At 45.0% G+C, this 14498-nt stretch overlaps 1 protein-coding gene across 1 annotated transcript in view; it reads right to left on the bottom strand.

Moving 5' to 3' along the window:
* LOC116401373 (chromodomain-helicase-DNA-binding protein 7-like) overlaps positions 1-13887 on the bottom strand; it is an 18003-nt gene extending 4116 nt beyond the window's left edge. Inside the window, exon 1 of the mRNA XM_031879732.1 lies at positions 8665-13887. Coding sequence (XP_031735592.1) covers positions 8665-9116 — 452 coding nt within the window. The 5' untranslated portion in view covers positions 9117-13887. The remainder of the gene's footprint in view (positions 1-8664) is intronic.
* Between the last annotated feature and the right edge of the window lie 611 nt (positions 13888-14498).

Raw genomic sequence — 14498 nt, forward strand, 5'->3', positions numbered from 1 at the left:
CCCCCCCCCCCCCCCCCCCCCCCCCCCCCCACACCCACACTTGGCTGCCTTCTCCCCTCTCTTCCTCATAGCGTCTTCATGGCCTCACTTCTTTCTTCAATCACTTCATCACCTCCCTAAACTCTCGCTGCTCAGTCCATCTCTTCAGTCCTCCTTTGCTGCTCCGACTCCTCTCCTTTTGTATTTCCCGCTTAGTTGTCCCCAAATGCTTCAACTTGTACCACGATAAATTCCAAACAAGTTTGCAGACTCACGACAAAAACTGTTTTGTAACGCCGCTTCTGTGCAGCGGTAATGCACTATTCTAGTTATTCTGACAGAAGCAGCAGATAAAATCATACTTTGCTTAGAACATATGAGAGTATGGAGAGGGGAGACATTTACTCATAAAGTGCAGCAGGGAAGACGTATGTGTAGCCAACAGGAAGTTAGCATCACACTGGTTCCCGCATCAAAAAGCCAGTGGGATTTATCCATTGAATTTTAGATTACTGCAGAAAAATAAGCTATGTGGCAAACAAACATTCATGAAACGTACACGCTTTGTTCAGCAAGATAAATCTTCACAAATGAACCACCACTCTTATGATTTTTTGAAGAAGTTAAAAGCTAACTTTAGGCTACAAATCAACTGCATCACATTAGCGAGAGTTAACACAACTAGTGGGTGTGATGGCCTTTTGTTGATTTTTTTTGGGACTGTACTTGTATATCTCTTTTCTAGTCTTAGACCACTCAAAGCGCTTTAACACTACATGTCATCATTCACCCATTCACACACTGATGGCCATGCAAGGGGCCACCTGTCCATCTGGACTAACTAACCCATTCACACAGGAACAGCCTGCGGGTTAAGTGTCTTGCTCAAAGCCACATCGACATGGATTAGCGGAGCCGGGGATCGAATGCCGATCCTCTGATTGAAGGACGACCCTGCTCTACCACTGAGTCACGGTCACCCCTTTTTATTAGCCACTTGTTAGCAACCGCCTTTTTTAAAGACACATAATAGCATTTACTGACTCATTTTATGTTGTAAAACAAAAAGTTTGAATCTCCTAAGCTAAACCACAGACCAATATTTCAGGAAACCAACCAAAAAACCCATTGACTTCCAGACAAGGGAACCAGAAGTGCAAAAATGCTGACTTGTTTCTAGGATTTAGGACTCATTCCTGCAGCACTCTATACTGCAGAGGTGTTAAAGCGGCCTTTTTCCCGCTGTGTTAGAATTTGGAATCTATTGAAACATTAATTAACATGAATTAAAGTTGACCACGGCCATGGTTGAGTGTTTTAGTCAAATGTTTTCAGCAGGGTTTTATTTACAAGTGGCTGTAATCACTAATTGTATCAAATGACTCCTCTTTACAGAGCTTTATAGAGAGCTTCAGCTCATTGTTTAGCTATCCGGACCGCAACCTTCCTGATTTGGTTCACTCTCACAGCTCTCATAGTGTCATATTCGGACACGTGAGTAGGGCTGAGAACTTTTTTTGACTCACTGCGACCAGAAAAAAACAACGATGTGCAACACTGCTGCCATTTGTATCTTAGTGTAGAAAAGTGGCGCTACCACTGGAAAAACGGCACAACGTGACATAGCGGTAGTGGCGGTTGTTTTCCATCCCATACGGTTGGCTTGTCAATAGCGCCGTATTTCAATCACAGTTATGAGCCCGACACACAAGGCAGCTGTTTTCAGTTAAAAGGCCCTAAAGCTGTACACCAACTCTGTCTCTGTGCCATTTGGTGCTAAGCAGGTAGCAACTACCTGGTGAATATCACGGTGCTTTTAGCAGAACCGGACATTTCTCCTCAGGAGTTGGCTGAGACCAAAACCAGAGCTGTAAGAGTGTGTATATTGGACTTACATCAGCTGGACACAAACATGACAAAATAATGATGACGTTGCTCTGTAACTGCTGAATGGGTAAAAAAATAAATGGACTTGCATCCAATGCCAACAACTGGTCAAAATAAATCTGGTTATTGCAAGTTAAGAAAAATGAAGGTTCTTATTTGATGACTGATTTAAATTGTGTCTGAGAGGCTGGTAACTCAGAATGTCCGACAAAAGAATTGGATCTTCTTTACGTCTCCGTATAAGGCTAGTCCTGTCCAGGTGTACTACCTCCCCACCCTCACCCATTCACTCTGCTGTATACTCGTGGGCCGAGAGCCTGGCACTCACACATGGCGCCAGCTGTGGTGCACTGTGTGTCAGTTTGTGATGCTCCTTTCAGGTCGAGCTGGTGAGATAAAGGAAAAGACAGGACGCAGAGCAGTGGAGTAAAATATAGGGAGTGAGAGAAGAAGAGGAAGACAAATTAAGAAAAACAAAGGGGGGGGAAGGGTGGAGTGTAAGGGACACCTGCTGCCGTGATGAGTCACACACTCGCCCCATGGTAACAAAAACCTCACACACACGTTAAAAGTGCTGTATTTGCACATGCGTCTGCAGACACGCAAGGTGCCTGCATGCATGCATGTCTGACTTGTTTGTGTGTACTGCAAATAAATCACCCTGCGCGCGCGCGCGCACGCACGCACACACACACACACAGACACATACAGTGAGGGAAGGGTGTGGCAGCTGAGAGCTGGGTTATTTATAGATGTACTTCCTCTGAGAGAGGTAGACAGAGAGGGAGCGAGAGAGCAAAGGAAAAGAGGGATGAGAGAGCAAGGTCAAAGGAGAGTAGTGAGCTGACTGGACTAGTAAAGCACACGATTTTCTCTGTCACACACACACACGCGCACTTCCTGGACAGCTGATGCTGATAGTGCTGAATGCATCCGAGGTTTTCATTTATCGTCTCTTCATTAACATCCAGTCATCCTGCACAAACTACTGTTGTTGACTATGAGGCACTACTTTAACCCTTTGAACACAACTTGGGCAAGACAACCGGTCTTTACTGTGGTAGCTTTAGTGTCCATCGCAAGTGTGGAAGAAATCATATAAATACACTCTGCATATCTTCACAATTCATCTAAATTGGTGCGTTATGCAGCATGACTTTTCCGAGCACAGATTTATCGAAATATGTTAAAAACTGCGGGCCAAAAGACATGGTGGCAAAATTTCAAAAATATTTATCCCATATGTACATTAGATAAGTGATGGAAAAGCTTGGTTTGCTTTGATTTTATGACTAACACAGCATAGAAGGTCCTCAACAATATGGTGAGCATCATCCATGTACAGACATGAGGACATTTAGGCTCAGGCCATATGACGAGATTATCGTTCAACATTATATTGGTTGGCCACGATAGCGGTCCAAACGTGTCCAGGATAACTGGTTGATGTTCAATTTATCTACGCAGTCTCTCATTTTCTCTTGCTTTCTCTATGCTCAACGCATTTTTGTAGCCAATAAAAATGATTTTGTGTTATTGTGGTGATAAAAATGTAAGTTACGGTTCTGTCAGATTGCTGCTAGACCACCCTGTTAACAAAGGGTAAACAGTTTCTCACTGCATGGAAAATGCAGTTCTGTAAGGCTAAAAAGAAAAATGGATTCAAGCAGGGTATTTCATTGGATAAAAACAAGTTAATATGACAAGACTTGGAAGTGACAATGCCACAAACTTGTAAATAAAGGAAGTGAAACCTGAAAGCAGCCTGTGCTCAAATGTTTAACAGCCCGGTTAGTGGTCCCACTAAACAAGTGAAGGCTTCAGCCTGCTCTGTAGTGTTCACACATACAGTGGGTACGGAAAGTATTCAGACCCCTTTAAATTTATCACTCTGTTTCACTGCAGCCATTTGCTAAAATCAAAAAAGTTCATTTTATTTCTCATTAATGTACACTCAGCACCCCATCTTGACAGAAAAAAACAGAAATGTAGAAATTTTTGCAAATTTATTAAAAAAGAAAAACTGAAATATCACATGGTCATAAGTATTCAGACCCTTTGCTGTGACACTCATATTTAACTCACATGCTGTCCATTTCTTCTGATCCTCCTTGAGATGGTTCTCCTCCTTCATTGGAGTCCAGCTGTGTTTAATTAAACTGATTGGACTGGATTAGGAAAGGCACACACCTGTCTATATAAGACCTTACAGCTCACAGTGCATGTCAGAGCAAATAAGAATCATGAGGTCGAAGGAACTGCCCAAGGAGCTCAGAGACAGAATTGTGGCAAGGCACAGATCTGGCCAAGGTTACAAAAGAATTTCTGCAGCACTCAAGGTTCCTAAGAGCACAGTGGCCTCCATAATCCTTAAATGGAAGAAGTTTGGGACGACCAGAACTCTTCCTAGACCTGGCCGTCCAGCCAAACTGAGCAATCGTGGAAGAAGAGCCTTGGTGAGAGAGGTAAAGAAAAACCCAAAGGTCACTGTGGCTGAGCTCCAGAGATGCAGTAGGGAGATGGGAGAAAGTTCCACAAAGTCAACTATCACTGCAGCCCTCCACCAGTCGGGGCTTTATGGCAGAGTGGCCCGACGGAAGCATCTCCTCAGTGAAAGACATATGAAAGCCCGCATAGAGTTTACCAAAAAACACATGAAGGACTCCCAGACTATGAGAAATAAGATTCTCTGGTCTGATGAGACCAAGATTGAACTTTTTGGCGTTAATTCTAAGCGGTATGTGTGGAGAAAACCAGGCACTACTTATCACCTGCCCAATACAATCCCAACAGTGAAACATGGTGGTGGCAGCATCATGCTATGGGGGTGTTTTTCAGCTGCAGGGACAGGACGACTGGTTGCAATTGATGGAAAGATGAATGCGGCCAAGTACAGAGATATCCTGGAAGAAAACCTCTTCCAGAGTGCTCTGGACCTCAGACTGGGCCGAAGGTTCACCTTCCAACAAGACAATGACCCTAAGCACACAGCTAAAATAACAAAGGAGTGGCTTCGGAACAACTCTGTGACCATTTCTTGACTGGCCCAGCCAGAGCCCTGACCTAAACCCAATTGAGCATCTCTGGAGAGACCTGAAAATGGCTGTCCACCAACGTTCACCATCCAACCTGACGGAACTGGAGAGGATCTGCAAGGAAGAATGGCAGAGGATCCCCAAATCCAGGTGTGAAAAACTTGTTGCATCATTCCCAAGAAGACTCATGGCTGTACTAGCTCAAAAGGGTGCTTCTACTCAATACTGAGCAAAGGGTCTGAATACTTATGACCATGTGATATTTCAGTTTTTCTTTTTTAATAAATTTGCAAAAATTTCTACATTTCTGTTTTTTTCTGTCAAGATGGGGTGCCGAGTGTACATTAATGAGAAATAAAATTAACTTTTTTGATTTTAGCAAATGGCTGCAATGAAACAAAGAGTGAAAAATTTAAAGGGGTCTGAATACTTTCCGTACCCACTGTAGATGCAAATACACAAAGCAGAAAGAAAGCACTCTGCAGCATGCTATGGGCCACATGAAAAACTCTTTCTGCACCCACTAGTGGAAATCACAAATCCACTAGAAATGCAATGGAACACAGATATGTACCAGAGACCTTTGAAGAGGATCCACTTTACACCAAGTTTTATTAAAGTTCATTTTCACAGCTTTTAAAATGTATTCTAACAAGTCAGAAAAAAGTCAAAAGAAGACCTCCACCTCCATGTATACTGATTGACTTTCCTATGGAGGAATGAACCAAGTGAGGATCCTGAACTCAACGAGAGCCACACTGAACTTCATTAAAAAAAAAAATATGGAAATTGAATGTGCAAAAGACAACGCGGGGCAGCAAACGCCTCAGCCCTGAACCCATGGCTTAATCCAGAGAGAGTGACAGAAAAGAGGAGTGAAGATGGAGATGTGATGGATGAGGGCGGTGGAGGGGAAAAGATGAAAGGCTCCTCTTCAGCAGGAAGAGGTGGGACTGGAGGGGGAGGGGGGGGGGATACAAGGGAAGATAGTTGGGTGATTGCAGCGGTCCACCATTTTAGAGTAGCAGTGAATGGCCGGCAGCCATTATTATGCTAAATTAACCTGGGAGCTCCAGGCCGCCACTCAAGATGGAGGAAAAGCCGAACAACAGATAAGAGCTAGTTTACCAACACACACACAGGGCTGAGAATGCACTCGCCCACCCCCACATTTCCTCTGCCCCACCCTCCCCACACCCACAGTTGTGCCTGTGGAGTGGTCAGCAGCGTGGCCTTCATTATCATTAGACGCCATTTTCTGCCACAAAGATCACCAGCAACCCCTCCCCCAATGCCTGCCTCCTCACTGCTTCACACACACACACACACACACACACACACACACACACACTCTCCAGCCCCCCCACCCCCCGCCTCCGACTGTTTTCCAGTGGGTGATGCATGCATACACACACAAACCTCCCCCAGCGCTGACCCCTGCCTGCTGCTTTGGCCCTCCCTCTTCCTCTGAATAAAAGGGGACCAGGGAGGGAGGGAGGGAGAGAGAGAGAGAGAGTGAGAGAAACAGAGAAAAAGAGAGAGACAGACAGAGACAGAGAGAGATATGGGGGCTGCCTGACACATTCCTCAGTCCGATCAAGTTTCCACCTCCTCAATGAAACCACATCTGACTCTCTGGTACACAAACCCTCTTTGCCACTCCGCATCGCTCTCTCTCATCTGACGGATTGAGAGGGATGAAGCAAAAAAGAAAGTAGAGAGAAGTGATAAAGCCGGAGAGGAAGAGTATAAGAAGGGAATAATAGGAGCAGAGAGCTCTGTGCCAACGAAGCGAACCAAAGCCGATGGACAAACGCTGAGAAGACCGACGAGTTCATCCAGCTAATCGATATCCTGAGTGGGAAGCTTAGATTCTACGGATCACGCTCCTGGCGTGGTTACATGCTTTGGTATTGAGAGTAAGCTAAAACTATTACATGGAGCTGGCAATGATGATACTCACTGAGCACCAAATGTGAATTAATCCGCCGCTTAAAATAGTCCCCAACAAACTCACCATTTCCTCCTGTTTGTGTTTTGTTTGATAAAAACTACAGTTTTAAGATGATCTTCACATAGGGTCAACTTAGAAGCCTTTCCCTGTCCTTTCAGCCACATCTCGTGGCCTTAATCAACACGTGGATTTTGCTCTGTATTTGAGACCCTGTTTTTAAAGATTTCCATCATCAGACAGGTTGGGGAAGTCTTGAGTCGTATTTTTTGTACTTTTCATAGGATTTGTTTGCAAAAAAATATGTGTATTTTAAAAAGCAACCTTTAAAGTGAGACTTTTTAACTTCTAAAAGAGGAAATCATACTTTTAGCATTTTCTGTTTACTCACTTCATAGAGACAAAGTAAGAGCGTCACAGTACAGCACACACACAGTAGGAGTAAAACTAAATAAGACTACCGCTTAAAGAAATATGCTCTTTTATAATAGCTGTAGAAACTTTAGATGTCTTGCATTGCTACTATGGTACCGAATGGAAAAAGCAGCCAATTCCCTCTGGAAAAAAAGCTGCAAATTTCATGTTTGAGTTGATTTATTAAGCATAATGACAATAGAGTCTGTTCTTTCAAATAAACTTGGCATTGCCAGGGGGATAACTGACAAAGTGACGAGTAAAGAAGAAGGTGAATAATACTACTTTCCACCCGACCTGCAAAACCGACAGCAGTTCTGACCCTGTTGATCCGCAGCTATAGAAGAAAATGTGATTGATCCTCCGATTTGTCAGTCAAGCAGCGCATGCTCCATGCTTCACTAAGCCCTGTGATCTCTCTCACTCTCTCTCTCTCTCTCACACACACACACACACACACACACACACACACACACCCTCTTCAGTTCCCCCTTGTTGGCCACATGAGTGATGGATCTTGTGAGTGTGGATCTAGGGCTGCACGATAAAGGGCATTGCGAAGTGCGCATGTGCAAGAGTCACATGGCAGGACGTACAATGTCAGCAAATCGACTCAAACACATCGTGGTGCCACTTTTTTTCATCTTTCAGTTCTCTTTTCCCACAATTGATCCAGTATTTCCCATTAATTACATGCAGTCTAGGTAGACACGCCCACGTTTCATAATGAACCGTATACATTCACACACTTCTCCTCCTCACCTGCCTGTGTGAGAGGACCCTCTCCTCTGAGAGCGCATCTCCCCGAAACGCTGCACCGCTGCCGGCTCTGGGTCGGCTTTACAGCACCCTTCGCCGGTTCCCCGTGGCTCCCTGCACTGACCGATGTGTTTCTTTCTGTCATCACCGTTCAAATCTATACAACCCATGAGTTTGATCACAAGAGCACAAAATGCTATAGAGCTAGCTTCTTGCTGTCGAGGTACACCAGATTGATGCATTTAACTTTAAAACTTAGAAAATCCATGATGAAAATTATTTTTGGCACAACGCAGATATACAGTTCTTTCCAATATATCGTGCAGCCCTAGTAAAACCTATTCTGAACATACCAACACTGTTGAATTGATAGTCGCTTTATTTCCTCAGTTTTCCATCTGCTGGTATTCAACGGTTACTACCTGGGCTGCTGCCTCTCTATTGAATCACTATAAGTGGAAAACATCACGCTTCTACCGAGTAGTTAATGTTGCATCTTCAGGACTTTCCACCCTCTCTGTTGACACCAGCTGATGAAGTTGGACTCCTCTTACCTGGTCGTTAACACACGTTTAGCTCTACACTGCTACTTTAGAAACAACCACATACACACAAGGACTAATGGAAAGCTGCTCCTACCTTTTCTTGGGGGTCTTGGTCTTAGGCGTGGAGCTCTTAGTTTTCTTCTCCTTGGGCTCCTTGGGCTCTTTGGGGGTCTTGGGTGTCTTGGGCGTCTTCGTGGTCTTGGGCTCCTTGCCCTCCACCTTCTCCTTTGGTTTCTTTTTCCGCTTCTTCTTCTCCTCCGCCGGCGGTGAACTTCCCTCTACAGTTCCTGTGCCAGTCACCTGTTCACCCGCATCACTTCCTGTTTCGGGAAATCCAGACTTCACGTCTTCCTCTCCTCCTCCTCCGGCTGCTACTGCTCCCCCTCTCTCTGTCTTCTTCCCTCCCTCCTCCTCCTCTCCGGCCGCTACCTTTGCTTTCTTTTTCCTTTTCTTTTTTGGCTTGGTCTCCTGGTCGCTGGGCTGCTCTGTGCCGATAGGCTGGCCGGGGGCGCCGGCGCCGACCGTCGGCCTGTCAGGAACCATCATTGAGGCGTCGCCTGACGGGTCGGTGGGGGAATGCTGGGAAGTGGAGGAGAAAGTCAGCCGTTAATTTCAGTTTTTTCAACAACTTTAAACTATGCTTAATAACTTTATATATAGTAATAAATCATTTAAATAAGACACTTAGCCTTCTTCCCCACAAATAAACAGCAGTGGTCACTTGGCTTTGCATGTACAGATCTGGTCAGTGTTGGCCAAGACGCATGAAGAGCATGAAAATATGCTAATAGTTCTCTAAATCATTAGTCACTTGACTTATCTTTGGGTATTTTCATTAAACGATTGATTAATTGACAGTGTAGATAATCATTATTTTCAGGCCTACATTTGTGTTTAAAAAAAAGAAAGTAATCTAAAGGGCTAGAACTAACAATCAGTTTGTTATTAATTAACCTTGCGATTATTTGTTCTCTAGACGACGCCAGAAACGTCTTGTTTTGTCCACAAACTAGAGTGCATATATATTCAATTCACTGCCATGGAAAGCCAACAAGTATTTAAATTGGAGAATCTTATTTGAAACATGACTCCGTAATGAAGCCTTACTGTTAATTTTCTGTTGATCGACTAATCAATACATGGTTTCAATATGGAGCAGTCTGAGAACGTTTGCAACCTTCCGTTCCATCGTTTTGTCGTGCCAGCCTGTCAAAGTCAAGAGGGCGATATTTTCTGCGTGGGCGGGGGTTGAGATTGTCAGTAATGGCCGACTACAGAGCAGAGGGGGTAGACGGGGATCCATCCATCCATCCGTCCACATGGCTACCACCTCCGCCCTCTCCTTGACTCCCTGTTGCCACAGTGTCCTCCCCCTCCTCCAGCAGGCTAACCTTAGTAAACAAACCAGCTGACGCCTCGTTTTACTCCTGCAGACTAAATCCTCTCCCCGTCCTCCCAAGTAGGCTCCCTGTGACAGGCAACTGGTTACCAGCTGTTGGGAGCCTCTCCAGCTGCCTCTCCTCCCTCACCCACTCTTCCAGTCCTCCCTCCCTCCCTCTTTCGCTCTCTCTCTCTCCAGCTGCTCAGGGTCCCAGTAGCAGATGGGAAATCAGGCATCATGACACGAATAAATTATCTCCATACTTCAAAAAGGCGCAGCGAGGGAGTATGTGTGTGTGTCATACCAGTGTGCCTTTGAGAGTGTGCGTGTGTAGCTGTGTGTCAAAGAGAGGTGTGTGTGTGTGCGAGCATCAGCAAGTTTATAGCGAAATGCCACGGCAGCAGCTCCCCTCTGTGTACAAACGCACACACACACAAACCTCGGTTGTGTTCACGTGGAGGAGGAAAGAGTTGGGGTGCCATCACTGAAAGTCCACTTCCATCAGGAGAATGCTAATGTACACGCACACATTCCGCACCAAACTACTGCAAGGTCACGTGTCACACACACACACACACCTCTGCACACAAACACCTGCTGACACACACGTAAACCGAGACATTTAGACACGCAAATAGGGGGAGGAGAGGGGGGGAGATAACTAGGGGGGAGAGAGAGAGATGGAGGGACAAGCGCAGAGAGATGTGGGGGGGAGATGCAGTGCCAAGAGATAAATCTGTCCTCCTGCCAGGCTTCCCAGATAATCAATCACACGAATGACAATGGAGACACACACAGTGCATATACACAAACAATCACACACACGCTGGAGTCCTGCGTCAGGTTTGGTGTTCTGCTTGGTGAATTCAGCTTGATGGTGTGCTCAGTTCTGCTGGTTTTAATCCAGTTCTCCACAAGGAATGGAAAAACCACTGCGCTCTACTGAAACACCATTACAATGCACCTTCAACACAATGATATCACCAATAAGTCAATTTAATAAAAGGATCCATAAAAGACCTCGATGAATGAGTGGCCTCGAGGCCGATATCACAGACTCGGAAGAGATGAACAGGGTTGGGTTTCATCTCTCCGTGGACAGAGGGGGATGTTGGAGGACCTCTCTTCCAACATCCCCCTCTGTGAGAGGAGGAAGTTGAAGTGGAGGAGGGCAGGACAGCTGGAAGTGAAGTGAGATAAAGGGTTAAATCCACCAGGCAGAAACATTTAAGACTCCCAAAGGATGGAGTGAAAGAAAATACGGTCACCGTCGTTCAGCTTCTTGCCTTACCCATCCATCTATGGATATCCGATATATGGACATAACCGTGATTATTGTTACGTTACCGACTTATCGTACGATATATGGACATGAGCGCGATCATTTTACATTATCGACTTATCGCACAATAAATGGACAGGAGCGCGATAATTTTTAAGTTATCGGAATATAGTACGATATGTGGACTTGAGCTGGATCATTTTCTATGTATCTCCTTGTCTATACAGACAAGTATATGGACATGACCTCAAATATTTTTGCTGACCTCCATATTGCTTGTGTTTACATGCATGTTTATTTACAAAAGAATTTCACAAACAGCAGGGTTTTCCTGACCATTAGAAGACTTGCACATCGCGCAGACATTGCACATTTTTGTTGACAGAGAGTCCATTTTGTTTGTTTTGGTTGTGTGGTCTTATTTTATTTAGCTCTTTGAACTGGTGCACTTGCATTATTATCCTGTTATATTATCATTATATCAGTGGCATAAAATGGTGTTAAAATGACAATAACTCAAATCATCTTTGGGACAATTTATTGTGACAGCACCTTTATTTGCAGCATTGGCTGGTGATATTTCTGATTTTCTTGGTAAAAATAGGTAAAATATATATTATTCTCAATCGAGCCAGTTGAAAGTACACTCGTCATCATGCTGTCAGCGAATGCTTTGTAATGTTAGACGGACTTCCTCCCCTGCATGAAATCATTTTTGGACAGCGATTACATTTTGCCATATCACTACTCTTTGTGACGCTTGGCTGCACATTTGAGTGCCAGCGTTGGTCAGTCATTGGTTGATGGATGCTGAACAAACACCACTTTCAAGCAGATTTTTAAAAAATCCCTAATTTTTTTTTTATCATTTTGGAAGTGGTTGACACTACATTTTCTGCCACGGTTCCAAACAGTCTAGCTACACATAAGAGATTGATGTCGCTTACTTCCTTGAACCAATCAGTATTTAACAACGTTTGAATCTGATGAGAAATGTTGGGCTATTTGGTCACTGTCAATCAAGTTTAATTTAACACCTAAATAGTTATAATGGAACAGATTAGATAAAGGTGTGAGTTTTAAACTATTACATGAATAATGTCTAAAAGATGTGTTGTTTTTTAACTGTGATTGAGCTACTGTTCTCTTATCTTAACCATGTGCCCTACAGTTATATATATATAATTCTACATGTAACTATGGGACACATACTTATATAATTAGACATTAAATAGTAAGTTTTACTTTGACACTTTAAAGTATAGGAGAAGGTGAAATTGATAGGATACATTTATTTCTTAATTTAAAGTATGTGAACTCTGGCTTGTGCAGATAGCTAATGCACATTTTGATGGCTCAGATATCTCTTGTATAAAGAGTTAATGTTTCATCTCTCCATGATGGAACAGCCAAGAATCATTCACAGTAAGCACAGGAGGAAGGAAGCACCTCCTCTCTGCTCAGACACTGCTCTGCAGCAGCAGCAGCAGCAGTTGCATGTCTCAGCTCTTCAAATATGGTGAGGTGGGTTTCCAATAAAAATCACTCAACCACTAAAACCAAGATGAATCAGCTTACAGAGAAGTAGCTTGGCGAGGTGCTCGTACTATCTGCCCCTCAAAGGATGATTAAGTACGTCATCTTTCAGGACAAGAGATGAAGCCACACTGCTCTGCTGTGGCGTTCCATGGCTGAATTTCACTTAATTTGCCATTAGGTATCCATTGTTCTGACTGGTCTGATGACGTGCCCATCTCAACAACATTTCTATGTGTCTGTCATGATGGACCGAGGCATACAGACTTGAGAGGAAGAAACGGGCCAACAGAGGCACTCGTACTTTTAAGGGTCTTTCTTGTAAACTATGTCCTCAATACTGTACACGACTAACATGAATTTCTGGTGAAACGTTTGAAAGAAACCGAGCATTCCGTCAACCGCTGACATTTTCCGTTTGTTGGAATCCTCGCACACAACCAGAGTCGACTAAACGCCAGAGGAGCGTTTCCTCGAAGCCGCGGCGAGCTGGATGGTATGGCAGCTCGCTGACAGCAACCAAGAGCGGGGGAGGGGCGAGACAGGCATGTTACGTGTCAACTAAAGTGCTGCACGCAACACAGTGTGTGTGTGTGTATGTGTGTGTGTGCGTGAGATGTAGAATAAAGGTCACAGCGCAGCACTCTGCCAGAGCTGTGACCTTGAGCTGCTGACGAAGGCACGTGTGTGTGTATGTGCATGTGTAATAACCATGCTTAGTGAACAGATGGAGCTTAGAGTACCAGACATACAGTCATTATGACTGACTGACCAGCTTGGTGTGTGTGGCTCTTTCTAACAAATGCATCGTGTGGCACAGAGAGAACTCCCTTCCTGTGCCACACACATACAAGGCTATCCTATTTCCCCAGGCACATTCGCCATCCCATTCCAGACCACACCAAGCCACACTGTCGATGTGTGTGTGTGTGTGTGTGTGTGTGTGTGTGTGTGTGTGATGACGGGGCTGCCTGACCTGCAGCTAGAGTCGGGTCGGCACATGCAGCTCGCCCGGGCTCACCAGTCAACCTGGCATCTAGGTCAGGAGTGCTGGATAGATTGAGAGTGACGGCTGAAATGTCAACCACAAAACGCAGCGGTGCACGGCTGGGAGGTTGAGTCGGGGTGGGGGGGGGATAGTAGGGCGAGGGGGCGGGGCACAGGGCCGCTATTGTGTGTGAGAATGGGTCAGTGGAGAAAGAGGGCTTTGAGCAACAAAACAAGCTAATGGACGCTGGAGGGCACTTGATGCAGGCGGCGACGATGGCTCGCTACACAAAACACAAACAGAGGTTGCCATTGAGAACGGCTAACCTCTCAACGGCAGCCCCCCCCCCCCCTCAATCTCCTTTGCTAGAGAGAGATCCTGGAGTCTTTGCTCATTTTCCCCACTTATTTTCCTCTTAGCATGTTTTCCCCCCTCCCCCAATCTCTTAATCACCCACCAGCTTCTTTTTTTTTCCTCCTCACTGTCTCCCTCTTTTACAAACTGCCTGTCTCTCTGCACATCCGGCTACACAACATTAACTTAGAGATGACAACCCTGAAATGGGTAAGAAACAGTGAGACAGACACATTCAGACAGAGAGAGAGGAAAGAGAGGAGACGGGGAGGAGGGAGAGACAGGAAGGGAGGTTTCCTCTATAGAGAAGGGGGAAACGTGGGAGCAAGGGGGAGGAAAGATTATGCTGGTGGCGCCTCTGTGTGTGTGTGTGTGTGTGTGTGTGTG

The sequence above is a fragment of the Anarrhichthys ocellatus genome, unplaced genomic scaffold, assembly GCF_004355925.1.
Source record: "Anarrhichthys ocellatus isolate YVR2014 unplaced genomic scaffold, GSC_Weel_1.0 scaffold403, whole genome shotgun sequence".
In the NCBI taxonomy this organism is placed as follows: Eukaryota; Metazoa; Chordata; class Actinopteri; order Perciformes; family Anarhichadidae; genus Anarrhichthys; species Anarrhichthys ocellatus.